The following is a 15,972-nucleotide window of genomic DNA, read 5'->3' on the forward strand; positions in this document are numbered from 1 at the left end:
ACTCCCGATACACAGAACATCCGAGCCATCGCGGGCGTCTGAGCATCTTTAAAGATGGAGGGAGTCGTTTCGTGCCATCTGCCGGAGATGATGGACAGAAAAGGCCTTGAAAGAGGACAAGGGAGAGGAAAAAAAAAGGGTTTGACTGGCTGGATTAAGGCACTAAGTGACAAAAACACCGTCGGAGCGTCACTTCCAGAACCTTCAGTCACACTGACCAGCCATCTGCATGTGTTTGCCAGAATGACGTCAGTAAACCTACAGTGGCGCTAAGGAGCTGAGAGGGATCTATTTGCCACCGGCAACTTCCTTACCGCGCACACACACACACACACACACATTCTCCTTAATAAACGCTCAACGCTTGGCTTGACAAATAAATAGCGATCATTTAAGAACACTTAGGGAGGAATCAGACAGCACATTACACCTCGCAGTATCTGGCAGCTCTCTGTGTGCAATTACAAGCGGGGGAATGGAGGAGGAAGGTTGGGGGGGGGTCCTGAAAAATGAGAAGGAGAAGCTGGTGGAGAGACGTGCAATGCTGGAGAAGTGGGGAAGAAGAAGAGCATACGGGCTGCAACGGTATGCTTACCGCTGCAACGTTATGCTTACAGCTGCGACCGTATGCTTACGGCTGCAACTACGGCTGCAACTACGGCTGTAACGACGTGTTTACGGCTGCGACGGTATGCTTACGGCTGCGACAGTATGCTTACGGCTGCAACTACAGCTGTGACGGTATGCTTACGGCTGTGACCGTATGCTTACGGCTGCAACATTATGCTTACGGCTGCGACCGTATGCTTACGGCTGCAACTACGGCTGCAACTATGGCTGCAACGATGTGCTTATGGCTGCGACGGTATGCTTACGGCTGCGGCAGTATGCTTATGGCTGCGACTACAGCTGCAACTACGGCTGCAACGATGTGCTTATGGCTGCAACGGTATGCTTACGGCTGCGACAGTATGCTTATGGCTGCGACTACAGCTGCAACTACGGCTGCAACGATGTGCTTACGGCTGCAACGTTATGCTTACGGCTGCAACCGTATGCTTACGGCTGCAACTACGGCTGCAACGATGTGCTTACGGCTGCGACGGTATGCTTACGGCTGCAACAGTATGCTTACGGCTGCAACTACAGCTGCGACGGTATGCTTACGGCTGTGACCGTATGCCAACGGCTGCAACGATGTGCTTACGGCTGCAACGTTATGCTTACGGCTGCAACCGTATGCGTACGGCTGCAACCGTATGCTTGTGCCTGCGACGGTATGCTTACGGCTGCAACTACGGCTGCGACGGTATGCTCAATATCTATTCATTGGGACTAATTGGGATTCTCTGTGGACGGCAAAATAAGAATTTGATTGTGCAAGGAAACACCTTTCCAGACTGTGTGAATGACAATAAACAGTCTTTGAATAGTAGAAGAAATGTGTGCGGGAAGGAGGGGTGTCAGACGGGTCAAAAGAGGAAGGGAGATGGATAGAGTTCAAGCTGAGAGCTGGGTGGAAGAAAAGCGAAGGAGGGATTTAAAAAAGGATGCAGGGGTGCAGTGGAGGGAAGGATGGAGGGACACAGGAAGGGAGTGAGTGATGAAGAGAGAGATTTACGTCCAGAGATGAAAAGAGGAGGAAGACGTGGGTTTCCCTGCGGCGGCGTCTTGAACTGATCACCATCTTCCACGGCGAGGCGGGCGTCTTTTTACGGTGACGTAGGTGTTTTGTGTTCGGTGGAACTCATAAGCAAAACGCTGAAGATGAACACCAGTGGCAGCTTTGTTCTGCATGTTGTCTGCGTCATCTTCCTCTTCTTCTTGTTTTTAAGAGGTGCTCAAGGTACACTCCGGTAGTCACGAGTAAGGGACTTCACTTCCGAGGTCCCGTACTGCCTGTGGGGATTCCAAACAAAAAGGTACTACAGGAGGAGGCTAGTTCCTGGTCGAGCCGGAAGCAGCTAACGGTGTTAAACGGCACTTCTGTGTTTTTGAGGGACGAAGCCAGGAGGTCAGGAGACTCGCCCGAGTTAGTGATTGTAAGGCGATGTGTAGATCGCTTAAAACACGATACGTCCATGAGTTGACCGGGGCTGAGGTTCACCTGGGGAGACACTCAGATCTGGTTTGGGTGAGTAGCAGGATACAGATGGATTCCCAGGAGTGTGTTGATGCGTCTCTAGATGGCTCTCAACACGACGCTGTATGTAGGCGATGTGGACCAGAAGGCCTCTTTGCACTCCCCTCTCAAACCACCTCTCTTCCCCGTCCAGAATGCTGGACCTAGCTCTCGAAGGACTGGCCCTTGTCCTTCAGGTGGACTCTGGAGTCCTGAGCCAAAGGGGCAGTCCTCCCGTATCGGGATGTCAGTTCACCGGAGAGCATACAACACCTTCTCCACCTTGTGTCTGGATGTCCCGTCCTTGAGATGTACCAGTCTTTGCCTCAGAGTGTCACAGGGCTCCAAAGTTTGTTGAAAACCCTTCTGTTTTTTTTGGGCGACCCCAGAAACGTACTTTTCTCCAATGTGCTTACATTTGTTTCCAAAGCTGTTTTTCCACATCGACCCGTTCACGCCCCGATAGCAGCAGATCAGGAAAAGACACGATAACGTCGACAGCATCAAGAAGTGCGTCTCCGACCCCGGCTCAGTCGACGCCATGATCAGGAATATCTCATTAACTGCCAAATGTATCGCTGCGTTTTGACCGTATTAACCCAGCGGTTAGACGGAGCCCCGGTCGACTGATATACTCGGTAATTAGATGCTTTCAAGTGCGTTCAGTCTTTCGACTTTTCCAGAGGCCGAGCTGCATTTCCAGAAGATTTGAGGAAAGTTCAAGGCCGGTGGGAACCTGAACGCCGCCGCTTCATCTGTCACAGATAAGAATCCAAAATTCCTGCAGAACTGAACTCCGATGAAGGAAACACACATGAAAAAGATCATCTGGCTTTCACACATCTCATGGATCAAGACTCATATGCGTGTGTGTGTGTGTGTGTGTGTGTGTGTGTGTGTGCGATGGAACGAACACACACCTGCATCCCTTGAGTGTGTGTGTGTGTGTGAGAAAGAGTTGTGTAGTGCAGGAATGACAGCTCAGTTCTGTTCTGTGTCTTTTACCAGCTGCTCTTTTTCACTCAGCGTGTGTGTTCATGTTTATGTGCGGGCGAGAGTCTGATGTGTGTGTGTGTGTGTGTGTGTGTGTGTGTGTGTGTGTGTGAGCGTTTGATGTCGGACACATCAGAGAGCGGAGAGGGTTAACTTCACTTGCAGAGACAGAGGGTAGCCTGGAGGTTTACCTCCTCCTGGCAGCCTCTTGTTAAACAAAGAATCGATGTAATAATCTGATCCTTTCCACTCTCACCGAAATCAAAAGAGGAGAAACAATGTGTGTGTGTGTGTGTGTGTGTGTGTGTGTGTGTGTGTGTGTGTGTGTGTGTGTGTTTCCGACCGCCGGTGGCTCTCAGCGAGGCCGCCGGTTCTCACTCGTAAGCAGCGCCGCTGCTTTTGTGCACCCAAAATCGAACGCCATCCGAAAGACGATTCCGGATCGACGTCCACGAATTGGAACCCCAAAAAAAAAAACCTTTTGACCTGAAAGTTATTGGGGGGTCATGTGACGCACGGTTAGATCTTGATTGATCCATCCATCCACCCGATCAACCAATCCCTCCATCTATTGGTCCATCGGTTAGTCGATTCATTTGTTCATTTTCTCACGATTAGCTTATCTAGAAGTAGCATCCAGTAGCATATTTTCAAATCCGAAATAGAAATACAACCATTCACCCGTTCCTTGCCGGGTCTCCAATGAAGGTTCCTGCATGTGGAACCTGGAGAACCCAGCGGTGGAGCAGATGTCAGGTCAAAGTTCACCAAAGTTACAATAATCGTTCAAATTCAGAACCTGATGGTCCAAACCAGCAGACACACCCACTGTAAGACTACAGCTGTCACTGTTCTGGTGTGTGTGTGATCTCTCAAGAAGTTTCACTGTAACCTCTATTTCATACCGCTGATAAAAATAACAATAATCATAATATTGGAGGTTACAAGGTTGCAGAGAAGCAGAGATGAAGAGGAGGAGGATGGAGAAGATCTGGGTAGGAGGACGCCGAGGTTGGAGATGAACACATGTATGAACAAAATAAAACGAAATAAAGTCACCTCACCGCTTAACGTCGGTCAGATACGGTAAATAAAACACACCTTCAGCAAAACCTCAGCTTCGAAGACACACAGATTTCCATGATTCCTTCAGAAGGTTTGGAGAAGAAATGAAGCTGCAAAATAATAAGGATTTTGCAGAGGATTCGGAAAAAAAGACCTTCCTGCTTATAGAGGCGTATGGTTCTGCTCCACGCTGGCAGGTGACTCACTGTCAGCCTGCCATTATGACCTCCCACACACACACACACACACACACACACACACACACACACACACACACACACTCCCAAATTCTCTGGCCCGAATCCCAAATTGACTTTAAGATGAAATTAAATGAGGAGATCATCAGAGATGCCTGATTAGATTTAGCAGATAGCTTCACTCCAGGTTCCCATTGCTGGGTGGTCCTGACACTCTGAATGCTTGCATAATGGATAACACACACACACACACACACACACACACACACACACACACGCACACACACAGTGTCAGCTGTCGTATCTGATGTATCCGTATGCAGGGGAAAGAAAAAAGAAACATTAAAAACATGCACGTGCACAAAGCGGACACGGTCAGCGTGCGCTGATGAGTGTGTGTGTGTGTGTGTGTGTGTGTGTGTGTGTGTGTGTGTGTGTGTGTGTGATCAATAGTAAAGTGATATTTAAGTGACGATCTATGAGGCTGGCAGATGAGACCGAACGATGAATGGGAGTCTCTGGAGAGAGACGAGCAGCTGGATGAGTGTGTGTGTGTGTGTGTGTGTGTGTGATAGTGACGGAGATACGCAGATACAGGAGGATATAAAAAATACAAAGAAAACCAGACACACAGATTTGCTGTCTTGGCTCGCGTTTCTAGCCGCCACGTGATTGGACGGCAAGCAGCCAATGGGACGGATGGATCGGGCGAAGTGATTAGAAATGCACACACACTTACACACACCCCTGGTAACCACAGACCACGGTAAAAGCATTTGCAGAGTTACTGCGGATCAGCCACACACACACACACACACACACACACACACAGGCCTGGAGTTTGACAGAAGAGTGTGAATGTTATTTATGGTTTTTAAAATGAATTAATATATTTTTTGATTTATTTCATTTTTTTATGTCACTACAATGACATTTGACACACTCTTATTTAGCCAAAGAGAAAGATAAAAACTAAAAATACAAATTCTATCAATAAAATAAATGAATGAACGAGGAAATCAATAGATAGATTTAAAAAGATTAAAAAAAAAAAATAATGCGGAACAAAATAGAAATAAATGACATCATACGAAATAAAACAGAAATTATTGGTATAAAAATAATGAAAAATAAAACAGAAATAAACAAACTAATATATGAATGAAATCATACAAAATAAAACATAAATAAATGCATCCATGCAAACACACACATCTATAAATCCCCGTGTGCTTTCAAAGATTTTTTGCCAAAATAAAAAATGCCACAATATAATATTTTCATCATTTTTTTTTATACTCATGAAATGCATCACGAGCTATGAATGAGCAGACTGCCGGGCAGGTCCTAAACATATTTACTCAGGTGTTTGCTCAAATTTATCGCCTAGCGGTATGCGCTTTAACATCTAAAATTAGTGTGTGTGTGTGTGTGTGTGTGTGTTTATTAAAAGGTAAATGCATTTTCTAAGCTCCCCTGAAACCTTGCGGAGCTTCAAAAGTGAGCCTTCAGCACTTTCCACTGAATGATATGTGTGTGTGTGTGTGTGTGTGTGTGTGTGTGTGTGTGTGTAGGGGGGTTACGGGTGGGCGGGGGGGGTTTAAAGGCTTTTTTTCATGTTTTGCATTCCACCAGAACCTCACATCCACCCTGCTGCTGCCTCAGCTGTAGCTGCCGGCCCGGCGACCAACACACTGATCTGTGAGGCGATAGCAGGATGACAGGCATGCTTTGGTGTGGCTGAGTGTGTGTGTGTGTGTGTGTGTGTGTGTGGTCGACCGACAGCGGTTTGGCCTGGCATGAATGACAGACCGAAGGCAAAGGGAAAAGTTTGAAGAGGAGTAGAAACATGAAGAAGAGCAGAAGAAGATAGAAAAAAGCACAACGTCGCGGATCCGTCCAATAAACGCCTCGGGAAAAACTCTCCTCCAATCAGGTGGGTTTCCATCGGTCCGCCGGGACGGCGAGTCATTTTCCCGTCACGGCTTTGCGCGTCCCGACGACGGAATCGCAAACAGAAAAAAAAAAAAAAGAAAAAGGAAATCTGGGAATCTGATTGGCTGAGAGAAAACCCGTCTAGATGATGTGATATTAATTTATACCTCCAGTATATCATACTAATCACAAGCATCTGCCAAACTTGCACTGGTTCTCCATATTCTGCTCATATTTTATCAAAATTGCATTTTTAATACTGCATTTCTGTCATTACTGTACAACTTCTGATTCATTTGGTGACTCGCTGTCCTTCCAATCTAATCCACACGTGTCAAACTCAAGGCCCGCGGGCCCGTTTTGGGCCCGCCGAGTCATTTTCAGTTTCCCAAAAGGTCTGATTGTCTTTGAATAAGTCCAACCATAAACTACATTTCCTACAATTCATGCCGATCACGTGACCCGCGAAGTGACGGCGCCTCCCGTCAGTAGCTCGTAGCTCGTCGTAGCTCAGTCTTTGCGACGTCACCGGAAAGACTGAATCAACAGCTAATAGAGGAGCGGCAACAAGTAGATAAACAACCTACAGCGCGTGTCCAACTCTGCCACGAGTGTCTTAAAAGGTCTGATCGTCGATGTGGAACTGAGAACTACAAATGATCCCTGAATGTCCAGGAAGTGAAAAGCTGATGCAGACGGAAGGCTGTTTCATGTTTGTGCTTCAAGGAGAGAAAGCGGCGTGTCTTTTGTGTTAGGAGGCAGCGTCGGTTGTCAAAGAGTCCAATCAACATTGGCGTTTTGATACCAAAACACAGAGCTAAGCGTGCTAAAGTTAGCCTTCCAGAAAAACAAGTCATTGAAATTAAAGAATTAAAAGCCAAATTGCGTTCACGAAAGCCGCATCCGCAAACACAGCAGCGGTGAAAGCTAGCTTTGGAGCAGAGCAACTAGTAAACAACTAGTAAAAAAATGTTATGTAAATGCAGTTGTTACATTCGGATTCGAACGAGTCGTGAATTCAGAGTTATTTAACATTAAGGAGTAGTTATATTTATTCTACATTACATTTAGTGACATGTATACCGTTACGGTTACATAATGCTAACCATTATGCTAACCATTATGCTAACGTGACCCTCGGTGAAATGAGTTGGACACCCCTCGTCTAAACTAATGGATATGTTTATCTTCCGCGGTCAAACTAAATGACTAAAAAATGTCATGCGAACGAGAGGGCGAATGGTTGTGCGTCTACACGATTCCCGCCTTTTAGCCGGCAGCGGCGCAGATCACGAATGAACGGATGAACGAACGAACGATCGGCGGACGGACGTCTCGGTGGCGCCCGATCGTCCAAAGAAGATGTGTTGGCCCGTGACGTTCACCATCTGAAACCCCTTTACAGAGTTGATCTTCAAGGCACGGTGAACACCGGAGGTCGGAGGTCCTTTTGTGCGGCGCCGCCGCCCGACCTGGCCAAGGTCATGTGAACGCGGCGCAGGAGACGGCCTTTCATTGGAACCAGATGATCGAGCGAGCGGAGAAGAAGTGAAAGGGTCGTTTCCGTCCCCCGGTGTTTTCAATGGATTCGCGCCTCGTCCATTCAGCGGTGGAGGGGCTCCGGAGGATGTTTGGATGTTTTTTAGGAGAGCGGGCAGCTGGGGGTTGGGCTCGTACTTTGGCAGGAGGCCACGTTTCCCAGCCCCCACCCTTCGTCCTCCAACCCCAGCCGATCCCGACGGTTTCTGCTTTTTCTTCCAGTTCACACTCGGCAACAAAGAGTCGGTTTGTATTCGACGCTCGTCCGAAAAAGGAAGAAGAAGTCGCTCGAAGCGCTTCTCCGCTGGAGGACGGGAAGCAAAAGGGGAGCTGGAAGAGGGACTGGAAAGACCGGCGATTGGTTCATTCATTCACTCGCTCATTCGTTCTCGCCGCCGACCATTCTCGCAGCCGGGAATCGAACCGCCGACCGGCTAACGGCTAACGCAGAAAACCGTCTCCACCGCCGTCTCCACCTGAGATGTTTCTCACCAGACTGTCCAGATCCGGGAATCAAAAGTCTGGGCGGCGGTTGTTAAGAAAAGGTTTATCATCTTCCGGAACCAGAAACATCGTCATAAAAGAGGATGCTCCGAAAAATAGCCGTATATTATATAGTATATTATATAATCTTATCTTATATTATATTAGATAAAATATAGCATTATACAAAATCATATAATAAAATTTAATATAATATAATATAATATAATATAATATAATATAATATAATATAATATAATATAATATAAGTGGCAGAAAATGGATGGATAATATAACATAATATAATATGACATAATAAAAAGAAATATAATATAATATAATATTATATAACATAATATGATATCAGAGTATAGTATATGATATTATATTATATTAGATAATACAAAATAATATAAAACAAATTAATATAATATAATATAATGTAATATAATATAATATAATATAATATAATGCAAAATAAGTGGCAGAAAATGGATGGATGGATGGATGGATGGATGGATGGATGGATGGATGGATGGATGGATGGATAATATAACATAATATCATATGACATAATAAAAAGAAATATAATATGATATAAGAGTATATTATATACTCTTATATGAAATTAGATGATACAACATTATACAAAATAATATAATATAATATAATATAATATAATATAATGCAGAGTATGTAGCAGAAATGGATGTATGGATAATATAATACAATATAATAACGGTGATAGTAATAAATAGTGATTAAGTGGTTGCTAATCCAGCGGAAGCTAATCTGAGATTACGCAGATGACGTGCGCATGCGTGTGAACGCACCGCAAAATCCGATCCGAGTGACCGACGACCGGCGAAGAGGAGGACGTTTTAAAGCAAACACAAGTTCCACCTGCAGCTGTGTGCAGTTCCAGCGGTGGAAAGACCGGCCGCCGACCCGGCTAACGGCTAACGCAGAAAACCGCTTCCTCCAACATCTCCACCTGAGATGTATCTCACCAGACTGTCGCTACGTTTTGTCCAGATCTGGGAATCAAAAGTCTGGGCGGCGGTTGTTAAGAAAAGGTTTATCATCTTCCGGAGCCAGAAACATCGTCATAAAACAGGTCGCTGCGAAAAATAGCCGCCGCGAGCGAGAGCGGAGGCGGGGAACACGCTATAAGACCGGATAACATACCGACTGGAATTAGCCATTTAGGCTAATCGTCCCGCTGAGTGTTGTGGAACTCGGCGGGAAGAAACACCGCGGTTCTTCAAAGAGGAGAACGACGACGCGTCAATTTAAAACCGTCGCTCGCCGGCGAAATGTAGAACCAAACCCCCAAATTACCTCCGAACTCCAGATCTATTTGGATTGGTCGGAGAGTCGCGGAACAAACCGGAGCAATTTTAAATCTGTCTGCTGTTAACATGCGAGTTCATTCTCCTCGCTAAGTGTTTTTTTTTTTTTTTTCCCCTCTCTTTTATTGCGAGGCCAGAATTGCCAAGGATGAAGCCCGAGGATTTTGGACATCAGCCCAGCATGTAAATTTATCTGCCATTTCCAAACAATTTCCATCAGGAGCCATTCAGAGTGTGTAGCCGGGTAATTTGACAGCGGCCCGCTAGGAAAACGGCCAGCGACGCGCTAACGTTTGATTTATTTGATATTTTTGTCCTCCTCTGCTCGCCGTACAACCCGCCGCAGCTGGATGGGAGGCGTCGTTGCAAATAAAAAGATCCCGATCCGTGTTGGTTCGAAGGGCCGATGGAACATCGTACGTTAATAACGCTAACAATGATGACGACTCCAAATGCTACGGCTACAATGATAACAAAACAAATGAAGGATTTTTCTCAGTAGGAAGGTTCGCAGCTGGATGATGTTTTTTGCTGTCTATTTATTTGTGTATTTTTATTTTTTTTTTTGTCTTGCTATCTCCTGTCTTCTGCCTTTCTATCTATATTTATATTCATATTTTTGTTTCCTTTTTTTTTGACATTATAACTGTTATGCTGCTGTGCCAGAGGAATTTCCCATATGGGAGATCAATAAAGTTTATCTTCTCTTATTTTGCAAAACCAACCTGCAAGAACCCATAACTTTCACTAAATAAATAGTTGCATTAATAATAAAACGAAACAAAAATCCCTCGACGGAACAATCATTTGAAAGCACCTGACCAGCAAATGAATGGATGAGAAAGAAGAATAATATAATATAATATAATATAATATAATATAATATAATATAATATAATATAATATAATGCAGAATCAGCAACAGAAAATGGATGGATAATATAACATAATATAATATTATATAATATCATATTACATAATGTGATATAAGAGTATATTATGTAATCTTATCTTATATTATATTAGATAATACAAAATAATATAATATAATATAATATAATATAATGCAAAATAAGTGGCAGAAAATGGATGGATGGATGGATAATATAACATAATATCATAAGACATAATAAAAAGAAATATAATATTATATAATATTATATAACATAATATGATATGAGTATATTATATACTCTTATATTAAATTAGATAATACAAAATAATATAATATAATATAATATAATATAGAGCAGAGTAAGTAGCAGAAATGGATGTATGGATAATATAATACAATATAATAACGGTGATAGTAATAAATAGTGATTAAGTAGTTGCTAATCCAGCGGAAGCTAATCTGAGATTACGCAGATGACGTGCGCATGCGTGTGAACGCACCGCAAAATCCGATCCGAGTGACCGACGACCGGCGAAGAGGAGGACGTTTTAAAGCAAACACAAGTTCCACCTGCAGCTGTGTGCAGTTCCAGCGCTAGAAAGACATCTGTTTCAGAATCATTCCACTGCAACACACACACACACACACACACATATAACCAGCACATTCCCTTTTCCACGGGCGTCTTTGTCCGCGAGGCTGTCAAGGCCGAGCCGTGTCCTCGGTGCACGGGAAGGCAGGACGGAGGAGGAATCCTTCATCATCCATATATATACATTTATATTCCATACATTTATACTTTATATACAGAATATCCCAGCTGTTGTTTGACAAGAGGCGGGATTCATCACCAATCCATCCACCGCACTCTCATCTGAACCTCCTGCAGCTTTTAGGACGACGGGAGGAGCATCGAAGATCCAGAGGAAGCCTGTGCAGATGTGCATGTGTGTGTGTGTGTGTGTGTGTGTATGAAATGCACATGTTTGATTCTACTGAGTGGAGCTTTTCTGCAGGGAGTTTGCATGTTCTCCCTGTTCCTTCCTGGTTCTTCCATGTTCTCCTTCCTGGTTTCTCTCCCAGGCCTCCATTTTCCTCCCATACTCTCAAAAAGCGTCACCAGGTTCGTTGACGACTCTAAATTGTCCGTAGGTGTGGATGGGAGCGAGAGGTGGCGTCTCCAGATGTGGCCTGGTCACCAGTCCAAGGTGGACCAGGAGGTCAGGTGAGACACCCAAGGTCAGATGAGGTCAGGTGAGGTCAGACGCCTCGCTGTCGGGCACCATGGATGCTAGCTAAGAAGCTGCTTTGCAGAAACTCTGTTTTTGCTTCCAACTCTGTGAGGGTCAGGTTCCTTCACGGCGTCCAAGAAGGTTCTCCCGTCTTGTCGAGGGAACGCACCTTCTGCGGCTCCCGCTTGTGGCGTGGGTGAGAAGGCGAAGGCGTCAATAATCGATCCAGGCTGAAGCCGCTAGCCTCCGCTAGCCTCCGCTAACCTCTGCTAGCCTCCATTAGCCTCCGCTAGCCTCCGCTAGCCTCCATTAGCGCCGGATACGATCAATGAACCGACGGGTGAAGGAACGTCGGAACCAAGAGACGAGGAGCCCAACGTGAGCTTGAAGGGATCCGACGTCCACCGGAGGAATCAAACGGAAGTGCGCGTAAAATCGCAGCATTAACGGCGCGAACACCCGAAAACTCTTCCTCGCCGTCACGCCGGCGCTCGACTCCGACGACCAGGCGAACGCGGCTCTTTGATAAGCGTTAATCGATTGATGCTCGCGGCTCAAAGGGATGGAAATCCATACGATCAGTCGTCAGTCGTCCGACAGCCTGGCGCTCAAATGCGTTTTTTTTTTTCTTTCTCAGAATTTTTCAAAAACTAAAAGGTGGCTGTCAAATCACGGCACATCATCCACACACACACACACACACACACACAACATCTGTATATGTTCTTAATTATCAGCTCGCGTCTTCACGTGGATGCATATGGTCCACGCGAATCGAGCGGGCGCCGATAAATACCCCTCTATACGAACCCCCTGAAAAAGTTAAAATTAATAATTAATGGTTCCGCAGAGTCGGAGATACTCGGTAAAGTTAAAAACAGGCGGCAGCTGTTGTTTTTTTTTTTTCAGCGGCGGGTTGACTGACACCTCCGAGTGTCTTCTATAGTCTTTATTATACAAACTTTCAGTTCGGCGTCACCTTTGTTACCGCAAGGAAAGCAGAAGAAAAAAAAACAAAAAAAAAAACACAACCAGACGTCTGGAGACGCGTTAAATATCGGAAGATGTTTGACGCGGGAGAAGACGGAGGCAAAACGGCTGAAAATCACCTTTCCGAAGTTGAAAAAGTCGTTCCGTTCCGACGCCAACCGACTGCAACCTCGGGGAACGCAACTGTTTGGCCGTTTTTTTTTTTTTCTTCCAATCTTTCCGCGACCCAAGCCTGGCTTTTTCGCTTTTTCGTCCAATGACGCGTGAGTAAAGTCCAGGAAATAGAACCGTCGTGTTGCAGATCGAAACGCTCAAATCGAAATAACACCGAAACACCTTCTTTCTTTTTGTTTCAGAGTTTAACCCTCGTGCGATCTGAACATTGTGTTTACTGACCTTAAAACACCTTATAACCTTGACTTTGACACTTTGACCTCCTTCCTACGATTATCTATTATTGTTATCTTTTACTCGAAACTCTGGCACAACAATTTCCTTCGGGATAAATAAAGTAGTTCTTATTCTTACGGGTCAAAAATGACCCATAAGACAATCTTTGCACCCCAGTGTTTTACAGCCCACATGGAAACAGACAAAAAAGAAGTATCACTTTTTCTACTTATGGGGTCTCTTTCGGAAAAGTGGTAAAATTTCAACTTAAAAAAAAACAGGTTAAGGTGTTTCTTCTACAGCTAAACATGGGTCACTTTTGACCGGCGAGACAACAGAAGGGTTAAAATGCGACTGACCTGGTGGCAGTGCGGGTTGGACTCTCGGCTGTACGAGTACGAACTCCTCTCCGATTTACCTGCGGAGGGCGAAAGGGGGAAAGCGTGAGAAGCGGGGAAAGAAAAAAGAAACAAACAAGATCCGGTTTCGCTTGTTTTTGCATCGAGAGGAACTTTAAACACCACGTGAATCCGCCTATAGTTACTATAAATCTGTATAAACGTGCGATGCAAGCGACCGATCGGCTCCCGGTAGTTTAACACCCAAAGCCAATTTCCCTGATCAGTGCGTCGCGTCTCCTCTCTGATCTCCCGCCGCTTTCCGGCGCAGCTTCGACAAAGCGGACATCTGCTGCGCCCGTATAGCGACGCCGCCGCCGCCGCCGCCGATCCATATGTGGGAAACGGACGCCGCTAAACGCGACACCAACGCCGCACAGGGGAGGACAAGCGTCGTAATAACTGACTCGTCGACACGGGTGAGAACCTGATGAGGAAGCCGTCCCGAATTAGAAAATGCAATTATGTTTAAGTGCAAACGAATGCGACTCAAAGGTGATAAAACGGATGTTTGTTTGAGTTTCAATTCACAAATTTGCAAAAACTTGACGTTTCCACAACCGATGAGGAAAACTCATCAAAAAAAAAAGCATCAAAAAATACATACAAATAATAATAATAATAATAATAATACATACGATTTGTATAGCGCTTAACGGCAAATAATGATTTATTTATGCGCTCCTTCATTTATAGTAATTGACACTTTATAGTTTTATTTGTTGACTTGTTAAAATACATACAAATACACAGAAATAATGATTTATTTATCCATTTCTTCATTTATAGTAATTGACACTTTATAGTTTTATTTGTTGACTTGTTAAAATACATACAAATACACAGAAATAATGATTTATTTATCCATTTCTTCATTTATAATAATTGACACTTTATAGTTTTATTTGTTGACTTGTTACTTTATAGTTTTATTTGTATTTCTTATTCTCCCCCCTTTTTTATACTGTTTCTACAATTTCCTACTATTATTTATTATTGTTATGTTTTACTTGAAACTCTGGCACAACAATTTCCTTCGGGATAAATAAAGTTGTTCTTATTCTTAAAATAATTTATTGCGTGTTTTTAAGGAAATTAATTCCGCGTAAATCGACATCTTTGAATCCAGCGCTCAAACACGTGCGCGTTAAAAGAGACAATTTATCAAATAAAATGCATTTATGTATGATCAATTTTATATAGTTTATTTGGCAGGGGATCACACACACACACAACGCCATCGGACACACACACACACACGGGGAGGAGACGTCTCCCGTCAGATCGAGCTAAAGCAATTAGCATCCTTAAGATACGCGGCGATGAAGATCCGGAAAGGTGCGGTGTTTTTTTTTCCGCGGTGTGTGTGTCGTGAAGACGAGGGTCAAGCTTGGAACGGATCAACCGCTGCATGCGTGCGTGCGTGCATGTGTGTGTGTGTGTGTGTTTTTCGGGGGAGGCATTTTGCAAAAGCAGCGACCACCACGGCGCGCAGACAAAACAGCTAATTTCCGAACCGGCTCTCCTCCACTTTCAGCCTATTTTTACCACACGGACCTTTTTTTTTTTTTTCGGAGGTGAGGTGGGAGGCGGCGGCGGCGGCGGCGGCGGCGGCGGCGGCGGCGGAGGGGGATAAAACCTTAAATCTTCAGCCAGTCTAAATATCAAACCACGGTTAGTGTGTAATTACATTCTGCGGTTGGTGCAGCCATACGAGATCAAATGACGGGGCTTTATGGAGAGCGTGTGTGGAGGAAAATGAAGCGTGCACGTGGTGAAGGGTTTGAATCAGGCGTGTATAGACGGCGCTGAATGCACGCCAACATGGTAGTCGATGCAGAAGAGGTTGATAATTACAGGCGTACAGGGTGGGAATGTGTGTGTGTGTGTGTGTGTGTGTGTGTGTGCGACCGATACAGAGGCCTCAGCTTCGACTGATGCCAGCTGGACCGGTTTGGCACCTATACAAAAGACCCACACACACACACACACACACACACACACACACACAATACTGGAAATCACTGGCAAACAGGCACTCTTGTGCGCACACACACACACACATGCATACATGCACACATATACGAGGCACACACATACACACACACACACACAAGAACACACTCTTGGGTAAATAGGTGTAAATGCGTGTCCCTTTATTTTGATGCACATGCACGTGCATGCGCGCCTACACACACACACACACACACACACACACACACACACAAAATGCAAATGTTCTATTGTGAATTGCTTAAATTTATCCAGACATTTAAGCTCATGCATTTGGAAAATTCCGGACCCCCCACACACACATAGACTCACACACACACACACACACACACACACACACACACACACACACAGGCGTGCACACATGC

The 15,972-nt window shown here is 44.8% G+C and overlaps 1 protein-coding gene across 9 annotated transcripts in view; it reads right to left on the reverse strand.

Annotated features, from left to right (window-relative positions):
- The window catches only part of tcf4 (transcription factor 4), a 184,614-nt gene that overhangs the window by 82,557 nt on the left and 86,085 nt on the right, over positions 1–15,972 (reverse strand). For all 9 annotated transcript variants that reach the window (XM_086170647.1, XM_086170651.1, XM_086170648.1 and 6 more), the window contains one exon: positions 13,553–13,611. In XM_086170647.1, the coding sequence (XP_086026773.1) occupies positions 13,553–13,611 (59 nt within the window). The remainder of the gene's footprint in view (positions 1–13,552; positions 13,612–15,972) is intronic.

This window comes from Fistularia commersonii, chromosome 23, assembly GCF_037954325.1.
Source record: "Fistularia commersonii isolate RoL2024-O1a breed Wild chromosome 23, RoL_Fcom_v1.0, whole genome shotgun sequence".
NCBI lineage: Eukaryota > Metazoa > Chordata > Actinopteri > Syngnathiformes > Fistulariidae > Fistularia > Fistularia commersonii.